The 18,164-nt window shown below is 42.3% G+C and overlaps 2 protein-coding genes across 4 annotated transcripts in view; one reads left to right on the top strand and one right to left on the bottom strand.

The window, feature by feature from the left end:
• The first annotated feature begins 3,494 nt into the window (after positions 1–3,494).
• tgif1 (TGFB-induced factor homeobox 1) lies at positions 3,495–9,637 on the top strand. Its single transcript, XM_021563014.2, has 3 exons — positions 3,495–4,075; positions 5,877–6,109; positions 7,886–9,637. Exons 1-3 carry the CDS (start codon positions 4,060–4,062, stop codon positions 8,567–8,569), a joined length of 933 nt encoding a protein of 310 aa, XP_021418689.1. The 5' UTR covers positions 3,495–4,059; the 3' UTR covers positions 8,570–9,637.
• Positions 9,638–13,853: 4,216 nt separating this feature from the next.
• The window catches only part of dlgap1b (discs, large (Drosophila) homolog-associated protein 1b), a 273,501-nt gene continuing 269,190 nt past the window's right edge, over positions 13,854–18,164 (bottom strand). Inside the window, exon 13 of one of the 3 annotated variants that reach the window (XM_021563015.2) lies at positions 13,854–14,851. In XM_021563015.2, coding sequence (XP_021418690.2) covers positions 14,633–14,851 — 219 coding nt within the window. In that variant the 3' untranslated portion in view covers positions 13,854–14,632. Of the gene's footprint in view, positions 15,166–18,164 lie in introns of all 3 variants that reach the window. The other 2 variants (XM_036944281.1, XM_021563016.2) reach the window with 2 other exon arrangements.

Here is an 18,164-nt window from a genome sequence, read left to right on the forward strand (position 1 = left end):
TCTGTAGCAGCATATATATTAGGCATATGTGATCTGTACTATATGACCTGTATTGTGTGACCAAATTAAACAGCATTCTGTGATGAGGCTGCAAGGTTTTGAAATAGACATGACTCATCTCACAGAGAGGGGTAGATCTCCCATTTTCAACCAGCTCACATTTGTCATTGCATGTCAACTAAAGGAAAAGCTTGTGGATTATATTTATAAATAGGTGGATCAAACTCTTATCCCCAAACTTTCCTGTTAGGCAAACGTCAATGGCATGTGTAGTTTTGAAGTAACCTGTTTCCAGATTTGGTCGTGCTCTTTCCTAGTCCATTGCTGTCCTTGTCAAGTGAAACATTGTTTGGTATGACAATGGGTGACAAGGAATTGACATGATAGGACAAACAGACTGTCACTCAGGCTAGTTTGGGGCCTTGTATTTTTCAATTCTGATTTCAATGTATTGTTTTAAACACCTAAAGCAGGTATGCAAACTATACAATATTAATGTATTTTCTGTAGGCCTATATGTCTATGGTGCAGAAAAGCCCTATAAACGAATTAGCATGCATCAAATTGCATCCAATTTAGTATTTGGCATGCCATTGTTGTTAATTTCGAAAGACGTCACACTGAATATTATTCTAAGGAAAAGTGCATTGTATAGTTATCGCCAGCAGAGAGCAGCCTCGTACTTTATTTGTTATTTTCCCCGATGACTTCATCATGTACCCAGTATTCTGTCAGGTACCGTTATACAGGTGGGGAAAGTATCCAAATGTCATACTTGAGTAAAAGTCAAGATACTTGAATAGAAAATGACTCAAGTAAAATACTGAAAGGATTTGGTTTTAAATTAACTTAAGTGTCAAAAGTCGATGTAATTGCTAAAAAATATACTTAAGTATATAAAAAAAAAATGTTTTAATCCCTTATATTAAGCAAACCAGACAGTTAGACAGGGGTACACTCTAACACAGAGACATAACTTACAAATGAATCACTGCCAGATCAGAGGCAGTAGGGATGACCAGGGATGTTCTCTTGATAAGTGCGGGAATTGGACCCCTTTCTTGTCCTACTAAACATTTGTAATGTAACGAGTACTTTTGGGTGTCAGGGAAAATGTATGGAGTAAAAAGTACATTATTTTCTTCAGGAACGTAGTGGAGTAAAAATAAAAATATAAAAAATAAAGTACAGATACCCCAATAAACGACTTAAGTAGTACTGCAAGGTATGTTTACTGAGTTACTTTACATCGCTGCCGTTATGTACCATAGGGTCAGGCTTGGGCCCTTTAAAAATAGTGCAGTCCTCACACAGTGATTGGACACAATGGCTGCATTTACACAGGCAGCCAATTCTGATCTTTTTTTTTTCACTAATTGGTCCTTCGCCCAATCAGATAGATCAGTTCTGAAAATAGCTGATGTGAAAACATCCGATGTGATTGGTCAAAAGACCAATTAGTGGACAAAAAAAGATCAGAATTGGGCCGCCTGTGTAAATGCAGCCAAAGTAGTTCTCTGACCCATACATACAGAAAGAAAATCAATAGTAACAAATTGTGTTGAATAGGAATAAGGTGATACCTTTTCACTGTGTTCTCTTCCATGGCCCCTCCGCAGGGCAGCCTAATAGGCAAACAGAGTAAATTGGTTCCTGGGTAATACATTATTATCCCATATATATGCTATAACATATCCACACTTGGAGTACAATGAGTAGGACTGGCATAGGTCTACCCTACCTCCTTGGAGATACATGCACTATGCCCGATCCCAACTACACTACATGACCAAAAGTATGTGGACACCTGCTCGTCGAACATCTCATTCCAAAATCATGGGCATTAAGATGGAGTTGCCCGCCCCCCCTTTGCTGCTATAAGAGCCTCCACTAATCTGGGAAGGCTTTCCACTAGATGTTGGAATATTGCTGCAGGGGACTTGCTTCCATTCAGCCACAAGAGCATTAGTGAGGTCGGGCACTGATGTTGGGCGATTAGGCCTGGCTCGCAGTCGGCGTTCCAATTCATCCCAAAGGTGTTCGATGGGGTTGAGGTCAGGGCTCTGTGCAGGCCAATCAAGTTCTTCCACACTGATCTCAACAAACCATTTCTGTATGGACCTCGCTTTGTGCACGGGGGCATTGTCATGCTAAAACAGGAAAGGGCCTTCCCCAAACTGTTGCCACAAACTCGGAAGCACAGAATCGTCTAAAATGTTATTGAATGCTGTAGCGTTAAGATTTCCCTTCACTTGAACTAAGGGGTCTAGACCGAACTATGAAAAACAGCCCTAGACCATTATTCTTCCTACACCAAACTTTACAATTGGCAGATAACATTATCTTGGCATCTGCCAAATCCAGATTCATCCATCGGACTGCCAGATGGTGAAGCGTGATTCATCACCCCATAGAACGTGTTTCCACTGCCCCAGAGTCCTATAGCGGCGAGCTTTACATCACTCCAGTCGACACTTGGCATTGCACATGGTGATCTTAGGCTTGTGTGCGGCTGCTCGGCCATGGAAAACCATTTCATGAATCTCCCGAAGAACAGTTTTGTGCTGATGTTGCTTCCAGAGGCAGTTTGGAACTAGGTAGTGAGTGTTGCAACCGAGGACAGACGATTTTCATGTGCTACACGCTTCAGCATTCTGCGGTCCAGTTCTGTGAGCTTAGTGGGGCCTACCACTTCATGGCTGAGCAGTTGTTGCTCCTAGACTTCTCCACTTCACAATAACAACACATTTAACTGGGGCAGCTCTAGCTGGGCAGAAGTTTGAAGAACTGAGTTGTTGGAAAGGTGGCATCCTATGCGTGCCATGTTGAAAGTCACTGAGCTCTTCAGTAAGGCCATTCTACTGCCAATGTTTGTCTATGGAGCTTTGCGTTGACACGTGATTTGTTTGAAAACACACTGACCCACATACACCGTAAATAAACACACAAGTGAAGAGGCGTGTGTGTGCATGTACTTTAGTACATTGCCTGAACACGTGGGCCGTTGTTTTGCAATGCTGGCCAGATATGTAGCCTAACATTTCATGAAATGGGCAAGATTCTATTTGAAGACCAAGTGAGTAGACTACAGAGGCAGAACATCCAAGCCATGTAGACAGACTATAGGGATTCGCAGACGCAGCTGAAACAACAGTTCCACCATGGAAAATAAACATCCCCTTTGTCCGTCACTCATATTGAGCTCATTTTTGGACGGAAGACGATTGGCTTATACTGGGAATGCAGCGTATTTATTTAGAGTAATCACTCTCAAATGCAATTCAAAAAGAGCAGTGCATGCGTATTTTCACATGTGCAGCCCTTTACGACTGACATAGGATAATATCCCCGTTGACAAATTGACAACCATAACATTTGTAGTATAATGCATCCGCTAAAGAAATAACTAATACGCGAATGGCTTCTGCTATTTCTGAAACCATGGACACAGAAATTCGATACGTGAGGTAGGAAAGCCAATTAGAGAAGTCGCGTCCGAAATAGCCTACTAATGAGAAGTAACCTAATGCTACGGTTGTTGTTTTGAACATTAGGCACTAAAACTGCCGCAAGATCTGCAATGCCATTCGCTTCCATACGTATTTAAATTATACTCCTACATTTGTAACGTAAAAGTAGAATATATTCTAGCCGTTGATCGGTGAGATCGTGTTTACGTCGATGCAAAAGCCATGCTGTCAGAGATTTTGGCTCTTTCCTCTAAAGTGGGAGGATCTTTGTGCTTTTGAGTCACGCAGCTGTCAAAGATAGCTGTCACCCAGTTTCATGATCAAACACACATTGAATGAGAAAGGTTTCGCCAAGTCGAGCAGCGGATTTCAGGTAGCTTACTCCTGGTTAAAGTACTACGTCTCAAACAAATGAAAAAGCCGACGAACGGTTCTACAAACGAAAATAAATCAATGAACAAAACCATTTGGAATATACGTGTGGAATATCCCGAGAAAAAGATTTACCGCTAAAGGAATAGAATTCGAGAGAAAAAAAGGCTACTGCGCTCCTCTCGTGGCCAACGTGAAAAGGGGATTTTTGACGGACATGAAGACAAAAAAGGGTAGGTCGTTTATTTCACCAGCGTGCTGATTGTCACATTTTCGATAACATGTCTGCATCAAAAAATATATTGAGTGAGATGGGGCATAGTGCATTTCTCAATGCAAGCCGTGCAGCCTATTGTTTCCGCTCCAGACAAAACAGTTTTTTTTCACGTGCTGACGGGCTGTCAAAATTGAATGGTTTGCGTGTGACTTCATTCAATCTGTTTCAAATTTAAGCAATTGTTAGCTTTAAAGGTTGACTAGATATAGACATTTTAGTAAATGTATAAAACCGCTTTGTTATACAATAGTCTTAGATACGTTACCTTTTTTAAAAAAAAAAGTTTTATAGCGGACTCAACTTAGTTCATGATGAACAAGTTTCCAATGGATCATTCCTAAGGGGTACATCTATTCTAGATTGTGATTGACTAAATTAGAGGGCTTCTCTAAACCCTCACGTCACCACGCATTTAGCGAATTAAAATGTATCAACTCTGTGGCCCCAACGACGCGCATACTAGAGTATGAAGTTTCATCTGTTAGTTTGGCTACTACATCGTTTCCTTTTCTGTGTAATAATGTTTCGAAATGTGATCTTAAATTATATTAGGGAGAAACTTGTAGAGTTTTCAGCCCCAACTTTGGTGCAACAACATTCAAATCCTGACCTCCTTTGTGAAGTTGCTGTTTACTTTCATTCTGCGAGGCTGCTCTTCTCGCATTCTTCGACCTCGTGTTACAAGATCACACAATAGAACTTATTCTACACGTTGTTTAAACTTAGAAATTCCTTTTGAGTTGAGTTTACAAAACACTCAATTCACGAGAACACGAGTAGTGGACTTGATTTAAGTAAGAAACGAGTGGTTACGCTTTCAAAAACGTTGAAATTATAGTGAAATAATGGTTCGACGACCAAGATTCTTTTGTTTAGTCTGGAGACGCTGATGTGCAACAGGTCCCCCTCCCCCTTCCCTCACCCAGGGCCTGCGTAATTACCTCATTCTAACTTTAGTTGTTTCTTATCCCACCACTATGCAATGGACAGATGACCTGATACCCTTTTATGTTGACATGTTTTCATGCTCCAATTCAAGACATGACAGATGTTTCGTTTTTGAAATGTAACTGCTAAATGTAGTCTAGTCCAATTGATAAAAAAATAAAAAAAATAATTTGCCAAAGTTAGATTTTAAATTGTTTTATTACCAAATAAGAAATATGTTGTCATGACATAAAGGTTGTGTCAAAATCCAACCTGTTTAAAGAAATACAAAAGAGGTTCACATGAATGCAATTCAAATGGACTACAGATGTTCTTATACCATTGGAAATCCCCCAGAATAACTATTTCAGTTGTCTTGAGTCCTGCGCTGCCAGTTTTGAAACATGAAGAGATGTTTTGCTCAGTATGGTAGGCCAGCAGTATTTGTCAAGGCAGGTTTTATAACTGACACAGCATCTGAGCAGTCTGCCTTTGTGGCACCTCATCTCCCATCCCCCCCTCCCTCCCATCCTCTCTCCCCTCCCTCCCTCTCTCCCATCCCCCCCTCCCTCTCTGTTCCATGAATCACATGGCTGAACTTGACAGCTTGCTTCTGACACATCAGCTGCATCCGCTATATGCTAGTGTTTGGAACAGGGCTGGCGTAAGGAGGGTGACAGACAGAGCAGAAACCGACCTACAGACAGAGCAGAAACCGACCTACAGACAGAGCAGACACCGACCTACAGACAGAGCAGTGTTTGGTTGGCATAAGGGGAATTATGACTGAAATTCTCTCACACATACATTCTTCTCTTGGCCACACACAGGCATGATGACGTTATCTGGTAGTGAGACGGACGACGAGGACAGCATGGATGCCCCCCTGGACCTGTCATCCAGCACAGGAGGTAGCAGTGGGAAGAGGAAGAGGCGCGGGAATCTACCCAAGGAGTCGGTGCAGATCCTCAGGGACTGGCTCTACGAGCATCGCTACAACGCTTACCCCTCTGAACAGGAGAAATCCCTGCTCTCAAAGCAGACTCAGCTCTCCACACTACAGGTAGGCTAACAAGCCGCATCAATCAAAGTACATCTTTCTGTCCTACCTCCCTTGAAGTGGTCACAGATTTAAATAGGTTGGATTGGGGAATGTAACCGTGCTTTCACCCATCTTGTCACTTAGAGCTATGCTTTTCTCAAGGAAAGTAGATACATTTCTGAAGTATTCAGACGGTGTTCATAGGTTTACTACCAGATGACTAGTAGGGCTGCAGCATGCATGACAACTAGTGGCTGGAAATACAATATACAATGACCTTGTGTTGCAACGTCCTGTCTCGCTTTTATGACACATAATGCACTAATGCGTAAACAAAGAGAGTGTGACACATGGACAATAGGGGCAGCAGGTAGCCTAGCGGTTAGAGAAGAGAGCCAGAATCCGGGTCTGATTGACCTCACTGGTGGGAAGTGAGCTGGCAACAAGGAGGGTTGCTGGTATCAAATCCTAGATGATGTTGCCTGCCATCGTGCCCTTGAGCAAGGCACTTAACTCCACCGAACAGCAGCTCCCCAGGCACCCAGTGTGTCAGCCCCCCACACCTGGTATATTTATGTGTGTCTTTCGGTGGGGCATGGCCTTCAAGGAAGCTTGACTGCAATATTCTCTCTGAGACACGTCTGAAGTGAAATGGCATGAGCTTGCATCCCAAATGGCTCCCTATGTAGTGCATTCATTTTGATAAGGGCCGCACATGTTTTTTTTTTTCTTTTCTCACAGGGCTCTGGTCAAAAATGCACTTTATAGGGAATAGGGTTCCATTTGGGATGCAACCATGGTGACTAGGAGGAACCGACCACTCTGAAACTCACTCGCACTGCTTTGTGGTTGGTGTGGGCTTAGCTGCAACGCTCACACAGGAATTTCCCTCCCTCCAGCCCTCTTCCAGCCCAGCTGTCTGTGAACAACACAGAGTCGTTTAAATCCTAATAGCTCTAGGCTTCGGTGAGCCGTCCGGGGCCAACAATGGGCTGGGACAGAGGGAAGGAGAGCGAGGACTGTCTCTTTATCCACATGACAATAGGATTGGGAAGGGCAACAACACCTTAGTCCAAACTAGTGTTACTCACCATGATGGCTTTTAAAAGGCCTAGTTTGAGTTTCTTAATGAGAAAATCTAGAAGTATCACAAATGATTGTTATATTTTCAGACTTGCGTACAATTATGTATTCTAAAAATAAATAAAAAATTATGTCCATAAAAATAGGTATTTTATGGACATTTCTTTTTAGATAACAAAAATAACCAAGACTGACATTAGTTTGGTCTCCCGATGGCTCAGCGGTCTAAGGCACTGCATCTCAGTGCTAGAAGCGTCACTACAGACCTCTGGTTCGATTCCAGGCTGTATCACAACCGTCTGTGAATGTCCCAGCGTCGTCCGGGTTAGAGTTTGGCCAGGGTAGGCCGTTCCTAACTGACTTGCCTCGTTAAGTAAAGGTTGAATAAATAAAAAAAAATAACAACAGCTTTAAAATATTGTCAGAATATATACAATCAAGAACAAGTTGTACAACCCCTACCACATATGCTTGTAGATGTTTCAGATAAGATGCATGTTTTGGGTACTACAGAAAAACAGCTGTCCGTGTCATGCAAATATGTTAACCTTGATGCAACCTGTTTTTATGTCGACATGTGAAAGTGTAATTCCTTTCTCCGCGTCATCTTCTGTTTCCCATTCTTTCTTAAAAAAAAAAAAAGTATATTGAGACAACTTGTTTGTGAAACTATGCTGTATACTTAAGCAACTGGCGATTGCTATCCTCCTCCAGGTGTGCAACTGGTTCATCAACGCGCGTCGTCGGCTCCTCCCGGAGATGCTGCGGAAAGACGGTAAAGACCCCAACCAGTTCACCATCTCCCGGAAGGGCCGCAAGGGAGACGACGGGGGCTTCTCTGAATCCAGCTCCCAGTCACCCAAGCACGCCACAGCCGCCACGGGCCCCGAGGACAGCTACGACCAGCGGGCACTGCACCCCTCAAGCTTCGAGGCAGGCCTCCCTAGCCCCAGCGTCCTGCAGAAGGCCATATCATCCCCTAAGATGTCTCCTTCCTCCTCCCCGGGGCCCGCCACCACAGTGCCCCGCCGGCCCTCCGTCATCCGTCACACCACTGTCAACTCCACTGTGATGCAGAAGCAGGGCTCCAGCCTCCCTCCCTCCTCCCTCTCCTACTTCCTCTCCAGCAGTAAAACAGACCACAGTAGGGCTGCAGAGCTGCTGCGTTCCACCACAGAGGCTCTGGTGCTCTTCAGATGCCAGGAGGAAGGGCTGGGAGCCCCGGCAGTGACCACCACCACAGAGGGTAACCTGAGCCCCCAGAGTGGGCTCTTCAATACCCCTCCCCCCACCCCTCCAGACCTCACCCAGGACTTCAGCGGCTTCCAGCTCCTAGTGGATGTGGCCCTCAAGCGGGCGGCAGAGATGGAGCTGCAGGCGAAACAACTGGTGTCTTAAAGAGAAAGTGGAGGGGAAGATGTTGTCCCTAACGGAACTCCTAGCATGAGTTTAGTGGCTGCGTAACAAACACAAAAAGCCTGATTATTTCTATTTTTGGTATACAAATCATAAATGAGGATTGTTTTTGTACAAAACTGTATCAAGGTGCCTTGGCTGTTAGTTATTTTTTACTTTGTCATATATGCGTGTATGTAAGTATCTGTGTGTCTTTTGCAGACGGGACCAAAACAAATATTGACAGACACAAAAAACCCACTTTCTGTCTTAACTTTTTCCTATGGATTTTAGTAGAGCAAGCAAGGCATGAGGGCGTACAAGTGTTCTGCGGATGAGACAAGAGGGTGGTTCTCTTCTCCTCCACACAGATCCAATCCCCCGTGATAGGATATGTAGTTTCCAGATGTGTTTTTACATTTCAGAGATAAGTTTGCGATGGCTCCCACTCGGACGTTCGCACAATAGGGCCGAGTTAGGGTCCTCATCTCAGTGTCTTAAAGCATACTTTGTTCTTGGCATCGATGATTGATCAACGTTATCACTACTGTAGTAATAAGTGTTCCGTGTTTTTTTTCATGATAAGGTTATAGTTTTCTTATCCTTCATTTGATATTTTAAAAGAAAGTAAACCTCTCTTTTTGGTTTTGATAAAGCGGTTTCCTATACTGCTTTATCAATATCAGATGAACAATGTAGCAGGTTCCTAGTCCGAGCCTTCCTCCTCACTGCGTGGCTACCCCAAATGGCACCCTATTCCCGATTTTATAGTGCACTATATCGGGAATAGGGTACAATTTGGGACATGCCACGAGTAGCGACGGCCAGTGAATTTCAATTGTAAGAAAAACACTAAGATTTTGTTTTTTCATTTGTGATGTCACCAGCAGCGGGAACAGTAGAGCATTTTCTAAATCACCAAAAAGCGTTTTATGTACAAAAAAAGGACCATGTTTATGTATAGCTAATGTGACACAATGCCCAATGATGTGATTTCTTTTCATACTGTGCAATGTTTGTGGCAAATAGGGGTCACACATGGGATTTAAATAAAGTTTTGTTTTCTACATAGTTTGTCGTTTGACTGTTAAACTCTCCCCACAGCTAAAGATCAATAATCCCTTCGGCGATTGCGCTAGAATCACGTGACGGCAGTAACGCAGCGATGTACAGTGACATGATCTCCACGAAACATACAATGTCACTACACGAAGAAAGAAAAAAAGCTAGATGACAGAAATAGCTCTGTGTCCGTGTGTGCACTTTTCTACAGGCGGTCTCTGATTCGTTCCTATGTGTGCGTTTGTGCGCTAGGCTCACCAGAGCTCCAGGCCGTTAGCATAATCCTGCATAAATTAGCACCGGGCAAACAGCAGACGTCAACGGTTTTCTGCGTGTATGTGCCTCAATACACTTAAAAGCAGCCAGGGTCTTATTCATTAGTGCATACCGTAGCAAAACAATTTGCAACGGAAAATGAATACAAAGGTTTCTTATTTGACAAGTTCAGTTATTCTGTCGCCAGTACAATCCTATAGGCACGGACTCAATTGACCTTGCTAAAATTGGTTCGCTACTCTGACAATCCCCCTCGCATGCACAGCTTTGTTGCTCCACTGGCCTGTTCTAGTATTAACCCACCGTTTCTTTACTACAATAGGAAAATTGAGTATTTAACTGATTGTATAGAATTTGACCTTTAATTCACCTTTACCGCTGTATGCCAGATCAGCAGTGACATACCGACGGCGGTGGTCCGATAACTCCAACCATGGAGCACGTCACTAATCAGGGTCATCAGAGGCTAGATAGTGTTGCAGTGGAGGGGGAGACCTGGGTCATGTTCAGTAGGGAGAACATGTTTTGAAAAGGAGAGGTACTTGCTGAACTGTATTCTGAAGATTTCCTTTGCAAAAGTTTTGCTATGGTGTGCTAGTAAACACCCTGATAGAGAAACGCAGGGCTGAGGAGGAGGGTGAAATCCCTGGCTCCTCTCTGGGCTCTGGAAACACCAGTCAGCCTGTTGAATGTGATTGATGTGTGAGTAACAAAATCACCATACACTCTTTGCGGCCCTAATCGGGCACTGGTCAAAAGTAATGCACTATAAAGGGAATAGGGTGCCATTCAGGACTAAACCTCCATGTGGTGTAGGAGTGACGAGGCAAAACCAAGGCTGTACAACTAAGTAGTTATAGGGCCCACCTCTGCATGAGGAGATTGACAGTAACTATTTAAATCTGTCTTATGTTATAAGTGAAAACATGTGCAGCGTGCATTTCAATAAACACAACTAGGTTAGCGTATGATGATGGCAAGGTTTTTAATGCTGATCTAGTTCCGTACACGTGCCATAACATCAACAGTGTAATAACATTAATTACAAAATGTATATCTGCCTAATGTGTTTTTTGATTGTTTTTACATAGGGAAACATTCATTTATTTACAAATGTTCATTTGAATGGTTTTATGCCTATACATGGACTACATCATAAGCATCCTCCAGGATTGGTTAAAGTCTTGAGTTTGGCATTTCCCACAATCCAACATTCTTTACCACTTCCTGTAATCACCCGGCAATGTCAGGGTTTTGATATGTTACTATAATAACCATAAATAACGTCATCATTTGACTGACATTTGAATTGATTATAATAAAAAGGTGAAATAAAAATATAAAGAGCATCACAATTTGTATTAAATTACCTTAAAACCTAATGGGCAAAAAGGTACATAACCATTGTTACTTTCTCAATATTCTCTCTAAAATACATTGTTACTAAAAATAAAAATATCATACAGCTGAGTTACTTCGTCACATGCGTTCCATCACAAATCAAATTGGACTTTTCTCTAAACTTCAATCATGAACATGTTTCTCATATACGTGGATAGCAGGAATTTTGTCCTTGTTTGGTAACAGTTACCCAATTTCACAAAACACTAGCTATGTCAAACCAGTTTCAATATAGCTTAATAACACCCACACACCTTAAAAGATTATAACCAAGACCGTGAGTTCAAGATTGTCTCACCCATACGAGTAGCTGACTTCATATGAAGAAAATGCAAACTGATTGGAGTTGCAGAGAAGACGTAGCAACTGTCTTTTGACGAAGGAATCAATCATGAGACGTTGATCTGAACCGTTAAACCGCAGACCTGTAATGTTCAGGTGTGCGTCCCCAATGGCACCCAATTCCATATAAAGTAGTGCACTGTGTAGGGAATAAGGTGCCATTTGGGACGCAGCCCCTGTTGACTGGGTATGTTTACCGTATGAGACAAAGCCTTTTCATGGGTTACACACACACACACACACTCCCCCCCCCCCCCACACACACACACATACAATGTATTTTTCTTCCCCTGAGGCTGATTTGTGCTCGACTATCACATTATAAATTAAGGCTGATTACCGAAACGGAATAAAAGGTGTCTTTCATTTCATAGAGCGAAAAAGAGAATCATAATAATCAATAAAACACAGCATAAGGGCCTTATCAGTGCATAATAATAATATTAATAATAAACAGTAATCATCTTTCTCTGAGGATTAATACAGAAATAGTGGATATAAAACACCATTCAACTTAAAACCCTATATTATTTTCATATTACTTTCAAATGGTTGAAGGTCAGCTTGGATGCTGAGACAGTACATAGATGTAAGAAGAAAATAATTCCCACTGTCCCTTTTTGGATAGAATAACAAAAAACCTTGTCATATACAACAACGGAAACACTACATTAAGGTATCCTTCATAAAGGGTGCCCTAAAGTAAAGGAACATCAGTGTTACCTGATTTTTTTTTCTTAGGGACAAATGATATTCTCAGCACGATATGATAAACAGAGTAAAATAAGTAAAAAACTACAAGAATGAAATGACAACATATCAATTAGCTTGTGTCAGCATGCGTATAATGTAGCAATATGTTCTTCAGTTAATGTCTTTGTACAGGCATATATCGCTCCGTTGAAAATGATAGGCAGGGCCTGTTTAGGAAAGTACTAACAGTATGTGGCTTCTGCTACGTTAGTCACAAGCTGCCTCCCAAATGGTACCCTGTTCCCTACATAGTGCATTACTTTTGACCAGAGCCCTATGAGCCCTGGTCAAAAGTAGTGAATTATATAGGCAAAAGGGTGCCGTTTGGGACACATACTGTACATAGTGAAAAGAAAGGCCCGTTTGGACCTTGAAAAATAGGAAGCACTTCAGAAACACTTTAACACACATATCCTCCCATACACACATACACCCGCTCTCGCACACACGCACGCACGCACGCGCACACACACACGCACACACACGCACACACACGCACACACACGCACACACACAATCACCACTTTTGTTTCTGGCAGACCCTGATTGAGCTTGTCATGAGCCCACCTAACTCCATACCTGACTGCCAGACAGGATTGGTGCTGTCAGCCCCCAGAATCCTACCACATCTGGGGGTAGACAGATTGACGTGACCCTGTGACCTATAACCCATAAAGGTCAGACATAGAGTGCAGCAGAATCAAGCCACTGTTCCTCCAACTGGACAGACTGCATTTGGAGAAACACGAAGAATAGTGTAATTGTCCGACACATACCGGCTTTCTTGTTTTGAGTTATTTTTTGGGGTTACTCTACAAAGACCTGTATTGATTATTGGTAAGTACTATCAATCACTACGCTACTCCTTTTACCCAAATCCCATTTTATAAAAGGTTTGGATTTTACAATTCAAAGTCATTTTTGCACATTGATATTATTGTCTACATCGAACACCTTCCGACTGTGTTGATCCAACTACTGTCTCTCGGCTTTGCAGTTTTACATGCAATAACAAAACAAGGAGTAATACAAGTAAGTGGCTCCAATAGAACATCTAGGTGTTGCATCAAAACCAATCATTGTTTCTTCGACACTTTTTTGTGTGTGTGATTTTAATGCCAAGAGATATAGATCTGCTGTTGCCTGGATTTCAAAGATAAGAGGCGAATCCTAAGTTATACTTAAGTGACATTTGTACTCAGTCTCCCATTGACGTCAACGCATGACTGAGTCAACTCACATCGAATTGACTCCTAAATTCATTTAAAACTGACAGTTGCAATGGTCGCTGCTACATAGATGTCTTGATGCCTTGTACTGTGTCTCCAGAAGGTCTTAGATATGTCTCAGGTGTTCTCTCCTAACTACTCAAACAGGTTTAGGTCAATTACCTCTCTCGAGAACAGGTGTGTGTGTGTGAGTGCGTGTGCTTGCACATGTGTGTATGTGTGTGTTATAAATCCTGTGACAGTAGCATCCAACAGGGGAGTAGAGACTGGGTTTCTCTATTGTCTGCTGTCATTGTGTTGTGAGTCACAATAACAGCCTCCCCCAGGGTCACCAGAGGAGAGAGGCTGGCCTGAATTCCAAATGGCACCCTGTTTTCTATGTGGTGCACTACTTTTGACCAGGTAATTCACAAAAGTAGTGGACTATTTAAGGAATAGGGTGTCATGTGGGACACAAGCCACTGTCTCAGGCTGTCTGACACCCAACAGGATTAGCTAGTATGCCTTGACAGCGCTCGGTCTATACCCACTAGTACACTTCCCCTCCCTCCCTAACCGCCCTTCTGTTCCAATGAATCAGAACAATTATACATTATGCATCAATACCGTGGTACTGGTATACCTGTTTGGGTGACAACAGGCCTTTTGGTTGGTGGAACATCGGTAAGAAGAGTTGCCATCACAAGAAGAAACATCTTTGGGAGTAAGGAGTGGGGGGAGCTACATGAAAAGCTGAAAGTTCAAGGAGAGGTTCAAATGGAGAGAAGAGGAAAAGTTAATACATATACAATATTCTCACTCCACCGGCTGCTGTGACCGTTTTTGTGGGAAGTCGATAAATGTGATTATATTACAAGCACCCTACCCTCGCCATTCAGTGCAGATGAGTGTCTTGACAGTGTCACTCGGTGTGAGTGTACCTTTGAAGGTGTGTCGGTTTGTGTGTGTGTGTGTGTGTGTGTGTCTCTGTCTGTGTGTGTGTGTGTCTTTGTCTGTGTGTGTCTCATAATCTGGTCTGGGCCTCTGGGATGTAGATCTCGATACTGTCTGCTGCTCTCTCGGTGACCGAGCTCTGTCGGACCGAGAGCGCCCGCTTGGCGGCCAGCAGGCGTTTGCGAGCCTCCAGCCGCTGTCTCTCGGCGCTCTCCAGAGAACGGTCCCTGGCCAGGGGAGGGTGGCCCTTGTGGGGCTTCTTTGGCACTGGAGGGGCAAACCTTCTCTCCTGGATGGACGGGGAGGACAAACAACTACAGTTACAGGCCATCCTCTGTGCCTCTGGCAGTAGGGGCACAATGTCAGCCATTTTGTGTGGGGTTAGAGAGTGCATGACATCAGCATTTTGTTGGAGTTTGCATGGTGTGAGGTCATGCAACAGGGTTCACGTGAGTGAGGTTATGGTTGATGGTTGTGGTGGCCATTTTGTGAGAGTGCACGGCTGTAGGTAGGCGGCCATGTGCGTAGGGTAAGAGCGGCCAGCGAGGTCAGCTAGGCCCCAAGGTGCATGGCAGGTAGACTGACTTCTCAAAACCCAGCTCACTGTCAACAACAAAACAATCAAAAATACAACAGATAGGCAGTCACGTCAGGCAGGCTATCGCACAACATCACAACAATAAAATGACATGCATTACAACACTCTCATGCTACATTGAACCAAAATCTATAGTAACTTTGGACATTAAAAAGCTTGGAACATATTTGAATAACAGTGAAAGTAGAAGCATGCAGGGCAAATTTTGTTCTTCATTCTTTTGCATTACTTCCAGGCTTTAAAGGGATAGTTCACCCAATTTACAAAATTACATAGTGCATTCGGAAGGGACTCAGACCCCTTCCCTTTTTCCAAATTCTGTTACATTACAGCCTTATTCTAAAACGGATTAAATGCAAAAAATCCTCATAGATCTACACACAATACCCCATAATGATAAAGCGAAAACAGGTTTTTATAAATATTTTCAAATTTATTACAAATAATAACAGAAATAACTTATTTACATATGTATTCAGACCCATGTTTGGTCAATTCTGATTGGATATGATTTGGAAAAGCACACACTTGTCTACAGCAGAGTTTCGTAAAGTATGGGTCTGTTAAAGTACGGACCTGTTAATGATGGGTCGCGACCTAAATGTATAATTATTTCATTAATTACTGGAATTGATTTGGCCAAGTGCATCTGTGCTCTCGGTTCAGTGCGCTCTCTGCTTAGCAGCGGTCTCTGCTCAGTTTGGCAGCTGCTTGAGAGGTAGAGGGAGATGCCCATGTGCTTCGCGGTTTACCAGATCTTTTTTTTCTGCAGTTTTCTTGAAGATCATTCCGCGACCCACACGTTGCAGCGCCGTGGTTCAAGCCACTGACTTGTTATTCCCACTCGCCATCACTCACCGCTGTCATGAAATGGACTCATGCTAGCCACAAGTTCTGACTGAGCTCATGAAACGCAGATACAGTGATGAATGTGTCTCTTTCATACAAACTTTGAGAAATAACAATGAGCGCCAACAATGTGTTTTGTGTGGGGAAGTGCGTAGTAATAAGTCTCTCAAAACGAAACAAATTAATAAAACGGCAGGTCCTGACCAAACATCCAGACACAACATGATGGTAAACCCAGGGAGTTATTTCAGAACAGGGCAGAATGCTTCAGGAAACAGTGCTTCGAAAGTGGAAAAGTAAGTCAACTAACAAGGCATTGTTGTCATTTTATAAACAGGCGAAGAAGATAAGCAGAAATAAGGGAGTACTATCTCTCATAATAGTAGATGTGAGTTTATCTTTCAAACAATCCCCTGGCCTTGTAACGTTACACAGCTAATAGCTAACGTTAGCCAAATCAAGCTAACTAGCTACTGAAAGTGCAACCCTAAGAAACAATACAGATCAAGATGAAAAATTCAGGCCTACTGTACATCTTACTGTATTAATGATTGCTGAAAACAAGTCTAGGTTGGAACTGTTGCTGTTACAAGTAATACTTTTTATTCTGAACTGGAATAAACTGATTGAAGCGATATGCTTTTTGAGGCAAACACTCACACAGTTCTGGGTTGCTCATCTACAGCATGAAGCTGTCTCCTGCCTGACTGAGAAAGCAGTAGATGTTCTGATCCAGTTTGGTGCCACATATCTTTGCAAGTCAGGGTTCTCAAGTACAGAAACAGTGTCAATGCTGAGCATCACCTCAGTGTTGCACTGTTAAAAACTGATCCCAGAATAGACATGCTTGTTGAAAACTTCAACCAGCCACACACCTCTCATTGGGATTGTGTGTGTGTGTTTTCTACATCTGTGTGATGTGATCAATCAGTTTATTCCAGTTCAGAATATTAAAAAAATGCTTTTTAACAGCAGCAGTTCCAACCTAGACTTTCTATCAACAATAATTTATACAGTAAGCTTAGGTTTGCACGATCAAAAAGCCTGTGTTTATGTGTGTGTGTGTGTTCTGTTATACATCTGTGTGATGTGATCAATCTATTAATTCCAGTTCAGAATTAAATGATTTATTGTTTTTTAACTGCAACAGTTCCAACCTAGACAGGTATGTAAGAGTGTTTTAATTGGGGAAAAATAAACATGAAAAGATGTATGGGTATTTCTTTGTTATTTGTTTTTGTCTATATTGCATTTTTTTTAGGCATAAGGGCAATGTACAGATAATTATGTATAGTTGCATATTTTCCTTAGCTTGGGTCCCAGGAAAACACAGAATTTCTCATTTGGGTCCCAGTCAAAAGTTTGGACGCACCTATTCATTCAAGGGTTTTTCTTTATTTGAACTATTATCTACATTATAGAATACTTGTGAAAACATCAAAACTATCAAATAACCAAAAAAGTGTGAAACAAATCTATATATATTTTATATTTAAGATTCTTCATGAGGTAGCCACCTGGAATATATTTCAATTAACAGGTGTGCCTTATTAAAAGTTAATTTATGTAAATTATTTTCTTCTTAAAGTATTTGAGACAATCAGTTGTGTTGTGACAAGGCAGGGGTGGTATACAGAAGATAGCCCTATTTGGTAAAATATCAAGTTCCTACTTTGGCAGGAACAGCTCAAATTAGCAAAGAGAAACAACAGTCCATCATTACTTTAGAACATGAAGGTTAGTCAATTTGGAAAATTTCAAGAACTTTGAAAATTCCATCAAGTGCAGTCACAAAAACCATCAAGCACTATGATGAAACTGGCTCTGATGAGGACTGCGACAGGAAAGGAAGACCCAGAGTTACCTCCGCTGCAGAGGATAATTTCATTAGAGTTACCAACCTTAGAAATCTCAGCCCAAATAAATGCTTCACAGAGATCAAGTAACAGACATATCTCAACAATCACTGTTCAGAGGAGACTGCGTGAATCAGGCCTTCATGGTCAAATTGCTGCAAAGTAACCACCACTAAAGGGCACCAATAAGAAGAACAGATTTGTTTGGGCCAAGAAACACGAGCAATGGACATTAAACCGGTGGAAATCTGTCCTTTGGTCTGTTGAGTCCAAATTGTAGATTTTTGGTTCCAACCGCC

The sequence above is a fragment of the Oncorhynchus mykiss genome, chromosome 15 (genome assembly GCF_013265735.2).
Source record: "Oncorhynchus mykiss isolate Arlee chromosome 15, USDA_OmykA_1.1, whole genome shotgun sequence".
Taxonomy (NCBI): Eukaryota; Metazoa; Chordata; class Actinopteri; order Salmoniformes; family Salmonidae; genus Oncorhynchus; species Oncorhynchus mykiss.

Bases quoted from the DNA above. Each gene is read 5' to 3' on its own strand.
- tgif1 (XM_021563014.2), top strand. The intron at 6,110-7,885 runs GTAGGCTAACAA...ATCCTCCTCCAG, and splicing joins CTCAGCTCTCCACACTACAG to GTGTGCAACTGGTTCATCAA.